Source organism: Episyrphus balteatus, chromosome 3 (assembly GCF_945859705.1).
Source record: "Episyrphus balteatus chromosome 3, idEpiBalt1.1, whole genome shotgun sequence".
In the NCBI taxonomy this organism is placed as follows: Eukaryota; Metazoa; Arthropoda; class Insecta; order Diptera; family Syrphidae; genus Episyrphus; species Episyrphus balteatus.
In genome coordinates, this window is record NC_079136.1 from 126,212,795 (window position 1) to 126,224,809 (window position 12,015).

At 29.0% G+C, this 12,015-nt stretch overlaps 1 protein-coding gene across 1 annotated transcript in view; it reads left to right on the top strand.

The window, feature by feature from the left end:
* LOC129916833 (serine/threonine-protein kinase meng-po) overlaps window positions 1-6,516 on the top strand; it is a 32,005-nt gene extending 25,489 nt beyond the window's left edge. Inside the window, exon 2 of the mRNA XM_055997020.1 lies at window positions 4,803-6,516. Within this exon, the coding sequence (XP_055852995.1) occupies window positions 4,803-6,151 (1,349 nt within the window). The 3' untranslated portion in view covers window positions 6,152-6,516. The remainder of the gene's footprint in view (window positions 1-4,802) is intronic.
* Window positions 6,517-12,015: the final 5,499 nt, after the last annotated feature.

Sequence of the window (12,015 nt, forward strand, 5' to 3'; positions counted from 1 at the left end):
TGCAATTTGTTATACAATGTTGTTCTCTAAAAAAAAAAATACTTTGAACATTATAAAGAAGCTATAATTAGAAGTGTTTGTTTCTAAATTTGAGCGACAAAGTGAACTAAAATGAAGGATTTTTACTGTTTAATATTTTCACTGATATAATTTCTGGCCTTTAAGTTAATCTTCCTAAAGTTTACGACCATAAATACACTTATCGCAAATATTTATTTGAATAAATCGTTTTACATGTGGATTGCTGGGAACGCACTTTATTTCAATAAAAATACATTTTGGTAGAACGCTTCTCAGAAGAGAAATTGACTTCTTGATTTAAAATCGGAATTAACTCGAAAAGCACTAATACACGAATATTTAAAAGTCAAATTAATCACTCAATCAATATTTTTTTTATTTTTTGAAATAAATTAATTTTTTTTTCCAAAATAAATTTTTTAATTAATTTTCAAACTTACCTAAAATATTTTGGAAACCAACTTCCCTATTAATTTCTTCAACATTACCAATTTTTAAAAAATTTTAAACATTTCATTTGAAATTTAAAAGAAAAACACACAAACACAAAAAAAAAATCAGAATTGAGTGGAAGCGATTTGATCTGTTCCATTCGATTTCAGAATGAGTGAATCCTTGAGTGAAACCAATCGAAAACGACATAAGTTTTTAATTAAACAAAAAAAAAAATAAAATGCACAACTAGGGTCGCACGTACTTGCTCTTGCAGTTCAAAGCACTTTTATGTTAGTTTACTTGTAGATTTTGCGAGCTGCCTCTATATAACTTTTTAAGAAATTTTGTTGAGGTTGGGGAAGAGCCGACATTTGGGGCAATTTTTTTTAATTATGAAAAAAAAAAATTTTTTTTTTATTTGACATTTTTGGAAAAAATAAAAAAGCAGTTTTATAAGTTTGATCAAAATCGTTAGAGCCGTTTTCGAGTTATTTGGTTGAATTGAAAAATTTGTATGGGAGGTACACTTTCTAAGCGAGATATAAAAAAACCAAAAAAAAAACCAACTTTCAGAATTCCATAAAAATCATCTGTACAAAAATTGAAGAAAATCCATCCACGCGTTTAGGCTGTGGAAATGTGTACAGATGGACGTACAGACGCACAGACGCACGGACGGAATTGCGATACCCACTTTTTTGGTTTTGAATAAAACCTCAAATTTTTTTTTCGACACGAAACCAATACTTGCCCTTTTGAGCAAGTAAAAATCAATGACAATTTAAAAAAAAAAAACATAAAATTTGTTTCATATATTCATTAATATAATTAGAATCAAATTATAAAAAAAAAAAATGACAACACCCGCCATATTTACGCAACCTCACACTTTTTCATTTGAGTTTTTTTTTTTGTCTCGTGTGATACGCATCACGTATGCTTCTAATTTTTGTCATCCTTTTAATGCCTCTGTGACATTATTTATTTATCAAAAAAAAAAAAAAAAAAAAATATATATATAAACAAGTTAAAATTAGATTTATGTTTTCTTTAAAATAAAAATAAAAAAAAAATCAAACAGTGTCAAACATTTTGTATGTCAAATTTATGCATAAATTGTGTATTGTAATTCATTTGACTTTTTTTTCTTCTTTTATTTTTGTTGATAATAGTAAGGTAGACATAAATATAATTAATAAATAAGACTTTAAGTCAGTAAGAAATAGATGCAACAAAAACAAAAGCAAAGAAGCAAAAAAAGTTTCAAGTCACGAACGGATTTTTTTTAAATTTACATATAAGCCGGGGGTTAAGAATTAGTATATGTTTTTATTTACAACGGCTGTGTGCTTAAAGTCGCGTTCAATATGAAACATGCAAAATGCAATATGCAACATTCAACATGCAACATGCAAATGCAACATGGAAAATGCAACATGCAATACACGACTAGCTACATGCAACATGCAACTTGCCTTGTCGCCATGTCGCCTTGTCGCTATGTAGCCTTGTCGCCATGTCCCTTTGTCGCCATGCCACCATGGACCATGTTGCCTTGTTGCCATCATTGTATATATATTTCCATAAAATTTGGTAACGGAGTTACGAATAACAGAGTTACGCGCGACAGAGTTACGGCCGTCAAAGTTACGCGAAACCGAAGTTACGAAAAACTAGAGTTACGAATTCTGAAGTTATGTTAAGCTATGACTTGTGATTTTTGGGTTGGCAACAATTGCAACAACAGTTCACCACACCAAAATAACGTCAGTAAAGAAAAGGGTTGGTTTGGTTATTATTTTAATATAAATAATAACAAAGTGGGTATTACAAAATACGCTATGAATAATTATATTAATTAATAGAAAAAAATGCAATATTAGTTGGACAAATAAGAAGTTAAATTCAATTATGTCCCCCAAACTTACATAAGTATACTCATGTTTTTTTTCCATTTCAACGTTTTTGCGATCTTCTCATAAAAACGAAACCATATATGTATATCTATACCTATCCAATCAAAATTTTACAAGATTAAATAACACCCATTTTCGCTTTACTCATTTAGTTCTGACCAATGAGAAAAATGTTAATCTCTTGTTTGTATTTCCATAATTCCATGTCGTTCCTCGCAATTGTTGCCAACCCAAAAATCACATGTCATAGCTTAACATAACTTTAGAATTCGTAACTCTAGTTTTTCGTAACTTCGGTTTCGCGTAACTTTGACGCTCGTAACTCTGTCGCCCGTAACTCTGGTATTCGTAACTTCGTCGGTTTCTCATTTCCATAGTACTATCATGAAATGAAACGATCTCAGGAACTCTGGTGGTAACTCAAAAAAGCAGAATTTGTATGAAATAAATACAATACCTCAAAATAGTGGTGACTTGAACTAATACTAAATTCGACTTCATGATAGTACTATAGAAATATATATACAATGGTTGCCATTTCGCCTTATCGCATTGCCACCATGTCGCCGCCGTGTTAGGATTTGACATCTTCGAGTTAGAAGTTGACATCTGACTCAAAAGCCAAATATGAGAAAGTAGAAGTGACGTTTTGTAACCCTTTCGAGAAACATTGTGAATTCAAACGAAATCCATTTTAATTTTTATGAACTTCAATCCGATTCAAAATGTTTCTCGATCAATTTTCTCTATGTGAATGTGAGAATCACAGAAAGTAGAGTTTCTATAAAAAATACTTTTCGTGTAAAAATTTACGTCTCATAATGGTTTTAATTATTACATTTTATATATTTTTTTTTAACTATTTCAAAGAATATATATTTTTTTTTAAAATATTTTCAACACACCCCAGACATTTAGTAAAGTAGCATTCCTGGAAACTTTCTTTTTTTTTTTCTGGCACTATGCCCATATAATGCTCATTTGATGTGTGTGTTGTTTGTGGAACTCGCGATTGGCAATCAAATCTGGCAGACTAATGCGATTGCAACTCGTTTGACGTCAGCAAAACAGGAGATACAAAGTACATAGGTTCCCATCATACTCTTTTTTTTTTTTTGTCTTTGAGTTTTTTTTTTTTTGATAGGGATTGTGTGTGCATTTGCTTGCAATCGAGATTTCCGCATTATAAAACACACAAGTTGTGTATAGTTCAAATCAACGGCGGATCCTGCAATCATAAAAAAATATCTTGCTATCTTAATTGGGTTATTGTTCTATTCACTTTTTGGTTGTTTTGAAATTTTTTTTTGAGATATTTTCGTATGGAAAAGTTGTGTGATTATTTTTGTAACAACAAAACAAAACAAAAAAATTAAGGGAATATTTTTGGTCGTAAAGGCATGTTGATAAATAGTTACTAATCATAGAAAGGATTGGTATAAACACTTTGATTAAGTAACCTCAAGTGCCAAAATTAGTTACTCTATTACATTTTAATTTACTTTGTTTAAAAGTATTTTAACTGCCATTTTAAACGGAAATGGAAGTATTTGTATTTACAAATTTATCCCTAACTGGTATAAAATGGTATAAGCATACAAGTAGACGATTAGAACATCTAGTGCTACACTTAACCCATAGTTTTATACTCCATTAGTAGAAAGAATGTGTAGTTGTTAGTACTAGATTTCTACTCATGAGTAAACTACAGCCTCCAAAGGAACTCGACCAATTTAATTTGACTGGTCTAAAAAAACAAAGGCTGTTTCTTACTGCAATAATCTTTTAATAAATTGTTTTTATTTATTTATTGGTTGTTTTTAAACGTCAAGCGCAGTAAATTTGTTTCAAAATTTATTAAACAGATCTTACTTTGACCATCTATAATGATTGGTATAAACTAGTCTTAAACTTTCAAATATACGAAAGTAGCTAAAAAAAACTGATCTGACTTACAAATAGCTGAAGATGGATTGTTTTAATATCTCTACACTATTTCCTGCATTACACCTAATTGATATAAGCAAATTAAAGTCATAATTGGTATAAAATCTCTAAGTCTTAAAGTATAATTGGTATAAAGTCCTGAAGAAATGATTCGTTCAGTCTCTTTAGTCAAAAATGTACTTAACTGACTGGCCTAAGCAAAAACTGTCTCTTTAGTCGAAAATGTACTAAATTGACTGGCCTAAAAAAATTAACTCTTGGAAATTTACAACTTCTGTAATGTTGCACTTAATTAGACCAGATAAATATGTAAATGAAAGATAAAACACTGTACAATTGTTTACTGATTAATAAATAAGTAGTCTAAAATCCGGCTAAAAAGTTTTGCTTCTATAAAGCTTTACAGAATTAATCTTTTTAGTAGGAAAGACATTCATTAACAAATTTTGTACTAATACCAACCATTTTTTTCTTTCTTTCTAGAAAAACGTCTTTCTTTTCGTATCATGAGACACATTGATGGCTCATCGAACAACAACAACAACTCCAATCAAACCAACAACAACAATTCCAACAATACCAATGGCAGCACCAATGGCAAATCCGGCCTCCTTGTGCCAACGGCAACTTTTACCCGTCGCACAAGTGTCTACAAAAAACCACCAGAAAATACCGACGGTGGAGTAATTCATGTCATTCCCGATGTTGAGCTACCATTGATGACATTTTCCGATCAATATAACATCGAACGAACTGTTGCCGAAGGTTGTTTTGCTAAAATTCTCTTAGCATTACATCGACCAACTAATACCCAGGTGGTCTTAAAAGCTGTCCATGCTGAACTAACTTCAATTAAGGATTTTCAAAAAGAATTCCATTTCAATTATCAGCTGAGTCATCAGAGGAACATTTTGAGTGCATACAATGTTGCTTTCCAGACCAAGGATTATTATGTATTTGCTATGGAATTTGCTCCCTATGGTGATTTGGCGGCAAATTTGGGCTCAAATGGGCTACATGAAAACGCCTGCAAATTAGTGTCGGAGCAACTAAGTTCAGCATTAGGATTTATGCATTCAAAGCATTTGGTACATCGAGATTTGAAATTGGAGAATGTTTTGGTTTTTGCTCCAGATTTTTCAAGAGTCAAATTGTGTGACTTTGGGGCAACTACCAAGAAAGGTGTCCTAGTGCATAAAGTGAAGCATACATGGGTGGCATTTGTTCCACCAGAGGTAATTGAGATTGTCAAAAATGAACGATTTATTTGTCGAACTAGCAGTGATGCATGGCAATTTGGTATATTATTGTATTCGATTTTGACAGGAAGTCCTCCATGGAAATCTGCCGATTGGGTTAAAGATAGTAATTATGCAGCTTTTATGAAATACGAAGAAAGAAAAACCACTAAAATACCTGAGAATTTTCGAAGATTCTCACCACGATTGATGAGATGTTTCCGAAAATACCTTAGTCATGATCATGAAGATCGTTGTAAGATAACTGAAATCACAAAATACATGAAAGATCGTTGGGTGGAATGTAAAGTGTCATCGTCTAAATCGGCAACTTTAATCTCTCCACAACCAGATCAAGATTCTTGCATATATTTGAATCAAAGGGAGACCAAATCATTTTCAGATGATAAAAATACCCGATTAAAGAGACTTATGAGTAGTTATGGACTTGAAGCAACAATCGATCAAAGTGCTGTTAGACGGAGAGTTTTAGATTGGCTGTCAACTTGTGACAATAATTTTGACACTGCAGTGGAGAGTTTAGTTATGGACATACAACAAAGTGAATTAAACTCAGAAACTCAATGCCAGTAAAGAGAGGTACTGATGAGAGAGAGAAAGCCTTCCATTCATTTTGTTTGGAGACTTTTTTTTGGAGATTTTGTTATTGGAAACTCTTATGTTCTCGCAGGTTTTTTAAGTAGATATTTTGTGTGTGTGATGAACCAGAATCCACCTTAAACAACACAAAAAAGAAACCTTTGTCGAAATTGTTTTCTTAATTTTGGACCATTCACTTAAATGTGCAAAAAATTTTGATTTTGACAATAAGTGAGTGGAGTATTGTTAGTACTCCGCTCTTCCAGAACCCGGGTCATTGTATATGGAACATATTCGTAGAGAATTATAGCTGACAGAATTAAAGTAAAATTGAAAAGAAAAAAAAAACACAACAAAAATATATACAACATATCACAAAAATGTAAAAAAAAAAATTATTTCATTGTCATGCTTTTTATGTAAATAATATACAAAATTTATGTAATGTAGTTACTAATAATTTTATTTTAATACACATTCAAGATCAAAATTATGTATAGGAGATTTATATGACTTACGGCTCATTTTTGTTTGAACAGAGTACGAATATAAAAGTTTGACATAATGCATCAGATAAAATTTGTTTTATGTCAAATTACAGCTGTAATTTGATAGTTTCATTTAAAACAGTTGACTGCTTTACATTGAAATTTTTAGCAAAAATTCAATTTATAACAGAAAATAAATAGTTATTCTTAGAATCTGATGAATTTAACTTATCTGAAAATAAAAAAAAAAAAATAAAAAAATCTAATACAAAATAGAAATTGTATTTTTGGACCATTTTTGAACACGATTATTATTGGCTCCAAGATTTTTCAAATTTGGCTCCTAGCCTCTAAAATATTTTGGCAACACTGAATTATACTTTTCTCCTATACATTTTGCATACAAAAATTGAATATTTTGGGGTTAAATGGTTGCCAACTATGTTTCAAAGTAAATATTAAAAAACATGATAAATTGAAAAACTTTCCAGAATTGGATTGAGAATTTATAAATCTATTAGAAAATTATTAATTGATTCATCAAAAAAAATTAATACTCAATTTAATTGAACATTGTTTTTTTTTTCATTGTATTATTTTATTTAATATTTACTGTAAAACAAAGTTGGCAACCATACAACTTCAAAATATTCAATTTCTGTATGAAAAATAAATAGAAGTGATGTCAAAATAGTGCTATTTAAAAAAAAAAACTCCATGAAATAGTGTAAAAAGAGGTCTTAAAGTGTGTTTTAGTAATTTGGTTCTTTTTAAAATTTTTAATTTTGTTCATTGAATATTACACTGTTATACCTAAATCCAAGATTTAACACCTCTTTGACATGAATTTAGCCAAAATTTCTAGTTTACATACTGTTTTGAAAAAGAAAATTCTTTTTTTTGTCCGCCATTTTAGAGCCATCATTTTGAATAAAAAAAAGTTGGCAGCTTTTTTGTATTTTCCATACTACTATAATTCAGGGTACTAAATTTCATGACTTTTCATTAAGAAATGGCCGTGCAAATGATTTTTGATGCTGAAAAACACAAAAGGCACCACTGTGCGCAGGTGTTATAGAAACGTTATAAGTTGTTAGTTCTGTACCTACTGGAACTTATAAATTTCAAACATTTAAAATAAAATCAAATAAAAATTTAAGAACAAAAATTCCATAAATTTTCGTTAATAGAAAAATTAGGAAAAAAATTACACCCAAATTCAAAACTGTGAATCAAACGATTTTTCAAAATTTTACTCTAAAGATATCTGCTTCCGACGAAGCAAACTAACAAAAATTTAGATCGCATAAACTTATGAATCCTCAGACTTGAAAGTAGATTTTGGTTTTCATCTGAACTGAACTTGAAAGGGCACTATTTTTAACGAAATTCTGAGCTATTCTTAAATTACTGATCTGTCAAACTTAAATATTTATAATTTATTTAAACAAAAACTGGGGCCTATTATATTGATTCTATGAATATAATATTTAACTTTTGTTCAATTATAATGTAACTTATGTTAATTAAAAAAGAAAAATTTGTGATCGTATTGTGTAAATTCGTAATAAAAAATCTATGTCAAATTATTATTTATATAAAAAAAAAATAAAAAAATTGAAAAAAAAAGTTAAAATATGTACCAAATTAAGGCTGTAAATATTATACATACTTATATAACAATTAATTATTTTTATAAATATTTTAAATTATAAGATTTAGCATTCGTACAAATTATATAAACATAAATTATAATAATAATAATTATAAATTTAGCATTTTGGCTTTTATAACGTTAATTTTATGTTTCACTGTATAAATATTTAATTGTATATATATAAAAAAAAATATTATAAAATTTAAAGTATTTTTGTAAAATTTGTATAAAAAAAATTAAATTATCTTATCATTACTTTATTTATGTATAGAAAATATATATATTAAAATAAAAACAAGTTTAAATAAAAATTTCCTTACGTCTTGTTTTTAATTATACGTTTTAAAATGGTTCATTAAACAAATAAAAATGCAAATAAAATGCAAACCAAAAAAAAAAAAAAGAAAACAAGGAAGAAACTATTTAATACGATGATGTACAAACAAGAGTAATCGTTTACTTGTGATGATGATGATGATTAGTTTTTGCATCTAGTGATGCATGCAAATGTGTTTTGATTGAAAACTTTATAATTCAAAAATATAAAAATTTTATTTATAAAATTCTTGAAATAAAATCCCTACCTCTACACAATTCGTGAGAAAATCTCTTTCGTCAGTTTCAATTTTTTTTTTTTTTTTGATTTTATGCACGTTGTTGTTTGATTGCTGTTTTGATCATCTCATGTCAAGGCTATCTATCTATCTAGCTATCCGTTTAATTTCTTAGCACGGAAAAACAAATTGTTAAATAGATTTGAGGAACAAAAAAAAAATAAAAAAAAATAAAACAAAAATATACAAAAAGCTAACTATCGAAGAAATTGATAGTTCGTTGATTGATTTTTCATTATTTTTGTTCAAAAAATTTGAAAAGCGAAATATAAAAAGTCTCATGACATTGACCATGTGTAATTTGTGTGGGAGTTTTGAATTGAAATTTTCGAAAAATGGCATTTTCACATATTTTTTGAAAAAAAAAAAAAAAATAATAATAATGTCATAAGTCAGATTTTGTGTTTATTTTTATTAAATGCAAACAAAAAAATTATCATTTCTGTTAAAATAAATTTAAATTTTTTTCACAACTCTAATTTGCAAAAAAAAAAAAAATAAATATTTTTTTTAATTTATAGAAAACTTGTTAATATAGCCCGGAAATTTCAGTTCGTAATTCATTGCTGTTCGATTGAGAGATTAATAAGTTTTAAATTTTTTTTTGCTTGGATGTAGTTTATGGGCTCGAAATGAACATAGACAATGTTTTTTTAAACATAAATCTTTTCCTTTTTTTTTGTTTATGCTAATTAGGACAGACAGATTGAAATAATATCTACTTATAGAAGAATGATTGAATGAAATTAATTTGAATGTAAAGAACATATTAGTTTTCATATAGAGAGCATGGAAATATTGGTTTTTGTACAAAATAAAATGGTGAATTTCGTGACTTAGTTTGGACCGTTGCAATTACCCGTAATGAATTCACAAAAAATTTAAGGCACATATTACCGAAACAGTATCAGACGCTAGCCCTGTAAGAATTAATACTACTCCTCAACAGGATCCCATCAAGTATGATGAACTCCAAGACAGTACAGGCGATCTTTTTAGGGCTAAAGTTTTTTTTTTTGAGGCAAACAGTCATATGCAGGGATAGGATGTTGTGGAATTTGCCTTTTTTTCTTGCTTAATCCTACGACATTATAGATTAAAAACAAACACGTTTCACGTCCCCCTCGTGCCAAATATATGTATTTTATTTTGCCTTTTTTTTTGCCTTTTCTTTCGTTATTGCCTTTTTTTGCCTTTTCTCCTGTTATTGCCTTTTTTTTTGCCTTTTCCTATGTTTTTTATCTTTTTAGCGTCTTTAAAGTAATGCCTTCACACAAAATTGTATACTTTATTTTTTTGTTCAGAAGTGGATACCTTGAAAGATATGTAAGTTCCGATCGGAACGGGCCATCGTTTCTCCGAACGGATACCTCGATAGGCCTGAATATCCATATTTAGTATTCACTAATTATCCCACACAAACAAATTCGAGTGAAAAGATCTACCTATGCAACTTGTTTGTCTGCTATTGCTACCATTTATTGCCTTCTACGGTCTATTGCGCGGCCGGCAACCGACATGTTCAAAAGCTAACTACTCAAGCTAACTTACGCCTAGTACGCAGCTGAAGCGAAACGAAAAATTTTGAAGTCTCCAAAGTCAATAGCGAACATATTAAAGAAAAAATACCACAAATAAAAAAATTCAAGAAAAAACATCAGAAAATAAGTCTTAAAGCAAAAACAAAACAAATTTAATTTCGTTCAAAATTTCGTATGGAAAGTTTTGTATGGAAAATTTTGTATGGAAAATTTCGTTTCGCTTCAGCTGCGTACTAGGATTTACTCAATTTACAATATTCATGTATGCATATCGTCGCCCTAGTATTTAAGTGCCGTATACGGCATTTTTTGATTTTTAGTTAATATATACATATAGTTAAAATTTATCTTTTCTACAATTGGACATCTGAAATTCGTTTAGTATTCAAAATATTTAAATTTTTGTCCAAAATGAGTTTGCCGTATACGCCATGAAAATCAGAAGTTTCTTTTGTTCATACACGTTTGTACGTCAAAAAAAACATCGCCGTATGTATGTCAAAACAATTCTCAAAATGTTCATAAATTGCAATAAAAATTTTGACGTAAATGCTAAAATTTGGTGTTTACGTCAAACAATACGTGAATATCTCAGCAACGAAAAAAGATAGAAAAAAAGAATAACTGATTTGAAAACAGCACCCTCGAAAAAAAAAGTTCTTTATTTCGGCTCAACTCGTGTCTACAGATGTAGAGAATTCTTTTAGCCAATTTAAAGTACTCTTAAGGGACAATCACAGGCGCTTGTTACCTGAAATTTAAAAAAAAAATCATGATTGTTCAAATTACTACAATTAATTTTTATATTTCATTTTTTCTCTCAATAAATGCCATTTTATGCCTTTTTGGGAGTTTTATTTTGCCTTTTTTTAAGTTTTTAGGTCCACAAGATCCTATCCCTGGTCATATGTAATGTATAGGTCTGGAAAACAATATTCTGTAATTTTTCCTTTCAGGGACCCAAGAAAATAAAAACAATGTGTTGATAGTAAACTAATACTATTTCAAGAGCCTCCTGTGTGTGATAAACTTTTTTTTCAAACTCCAAAGAGTCAAACTCCTATTGTACTTTAAAGAAGAACATTTTAATTCTTTGCACAGTATTCTTATCAAGACCCGATAATGTTGTTCGTTTCTATAACTGTAAGAGAGAAAAATTAATATTTACCGCAGACTTAAAAAAACCTTAACCCTCTACTGCATGAATTATGAACGAAATGAAATAAAATTTTTTTTAACAATTTTTTAGCTTTATTAGGGGTTGAAAAAAGGTATTACATAAATTTTTTTATTTTTTACATATATATAAATTTTTAGAAACATAAACCATATATGGGTTAGTATGCAGCAAGTCGATTTCCAGCAAACAATTAATAACCCATATATGGTTTAGTATGCATTTAAGGTATGTTTTGTAAAATATGTTTTTATTACATTGGACTTTCCTTATTCATGGAATTTATTCAAACTCTTTCTTTTATCATTGTTGCAGAAGAACCCCTTCATTTTCTACATGTACACAATACGTTTTCAGTCCCGAAATTTGATATATTGGTGT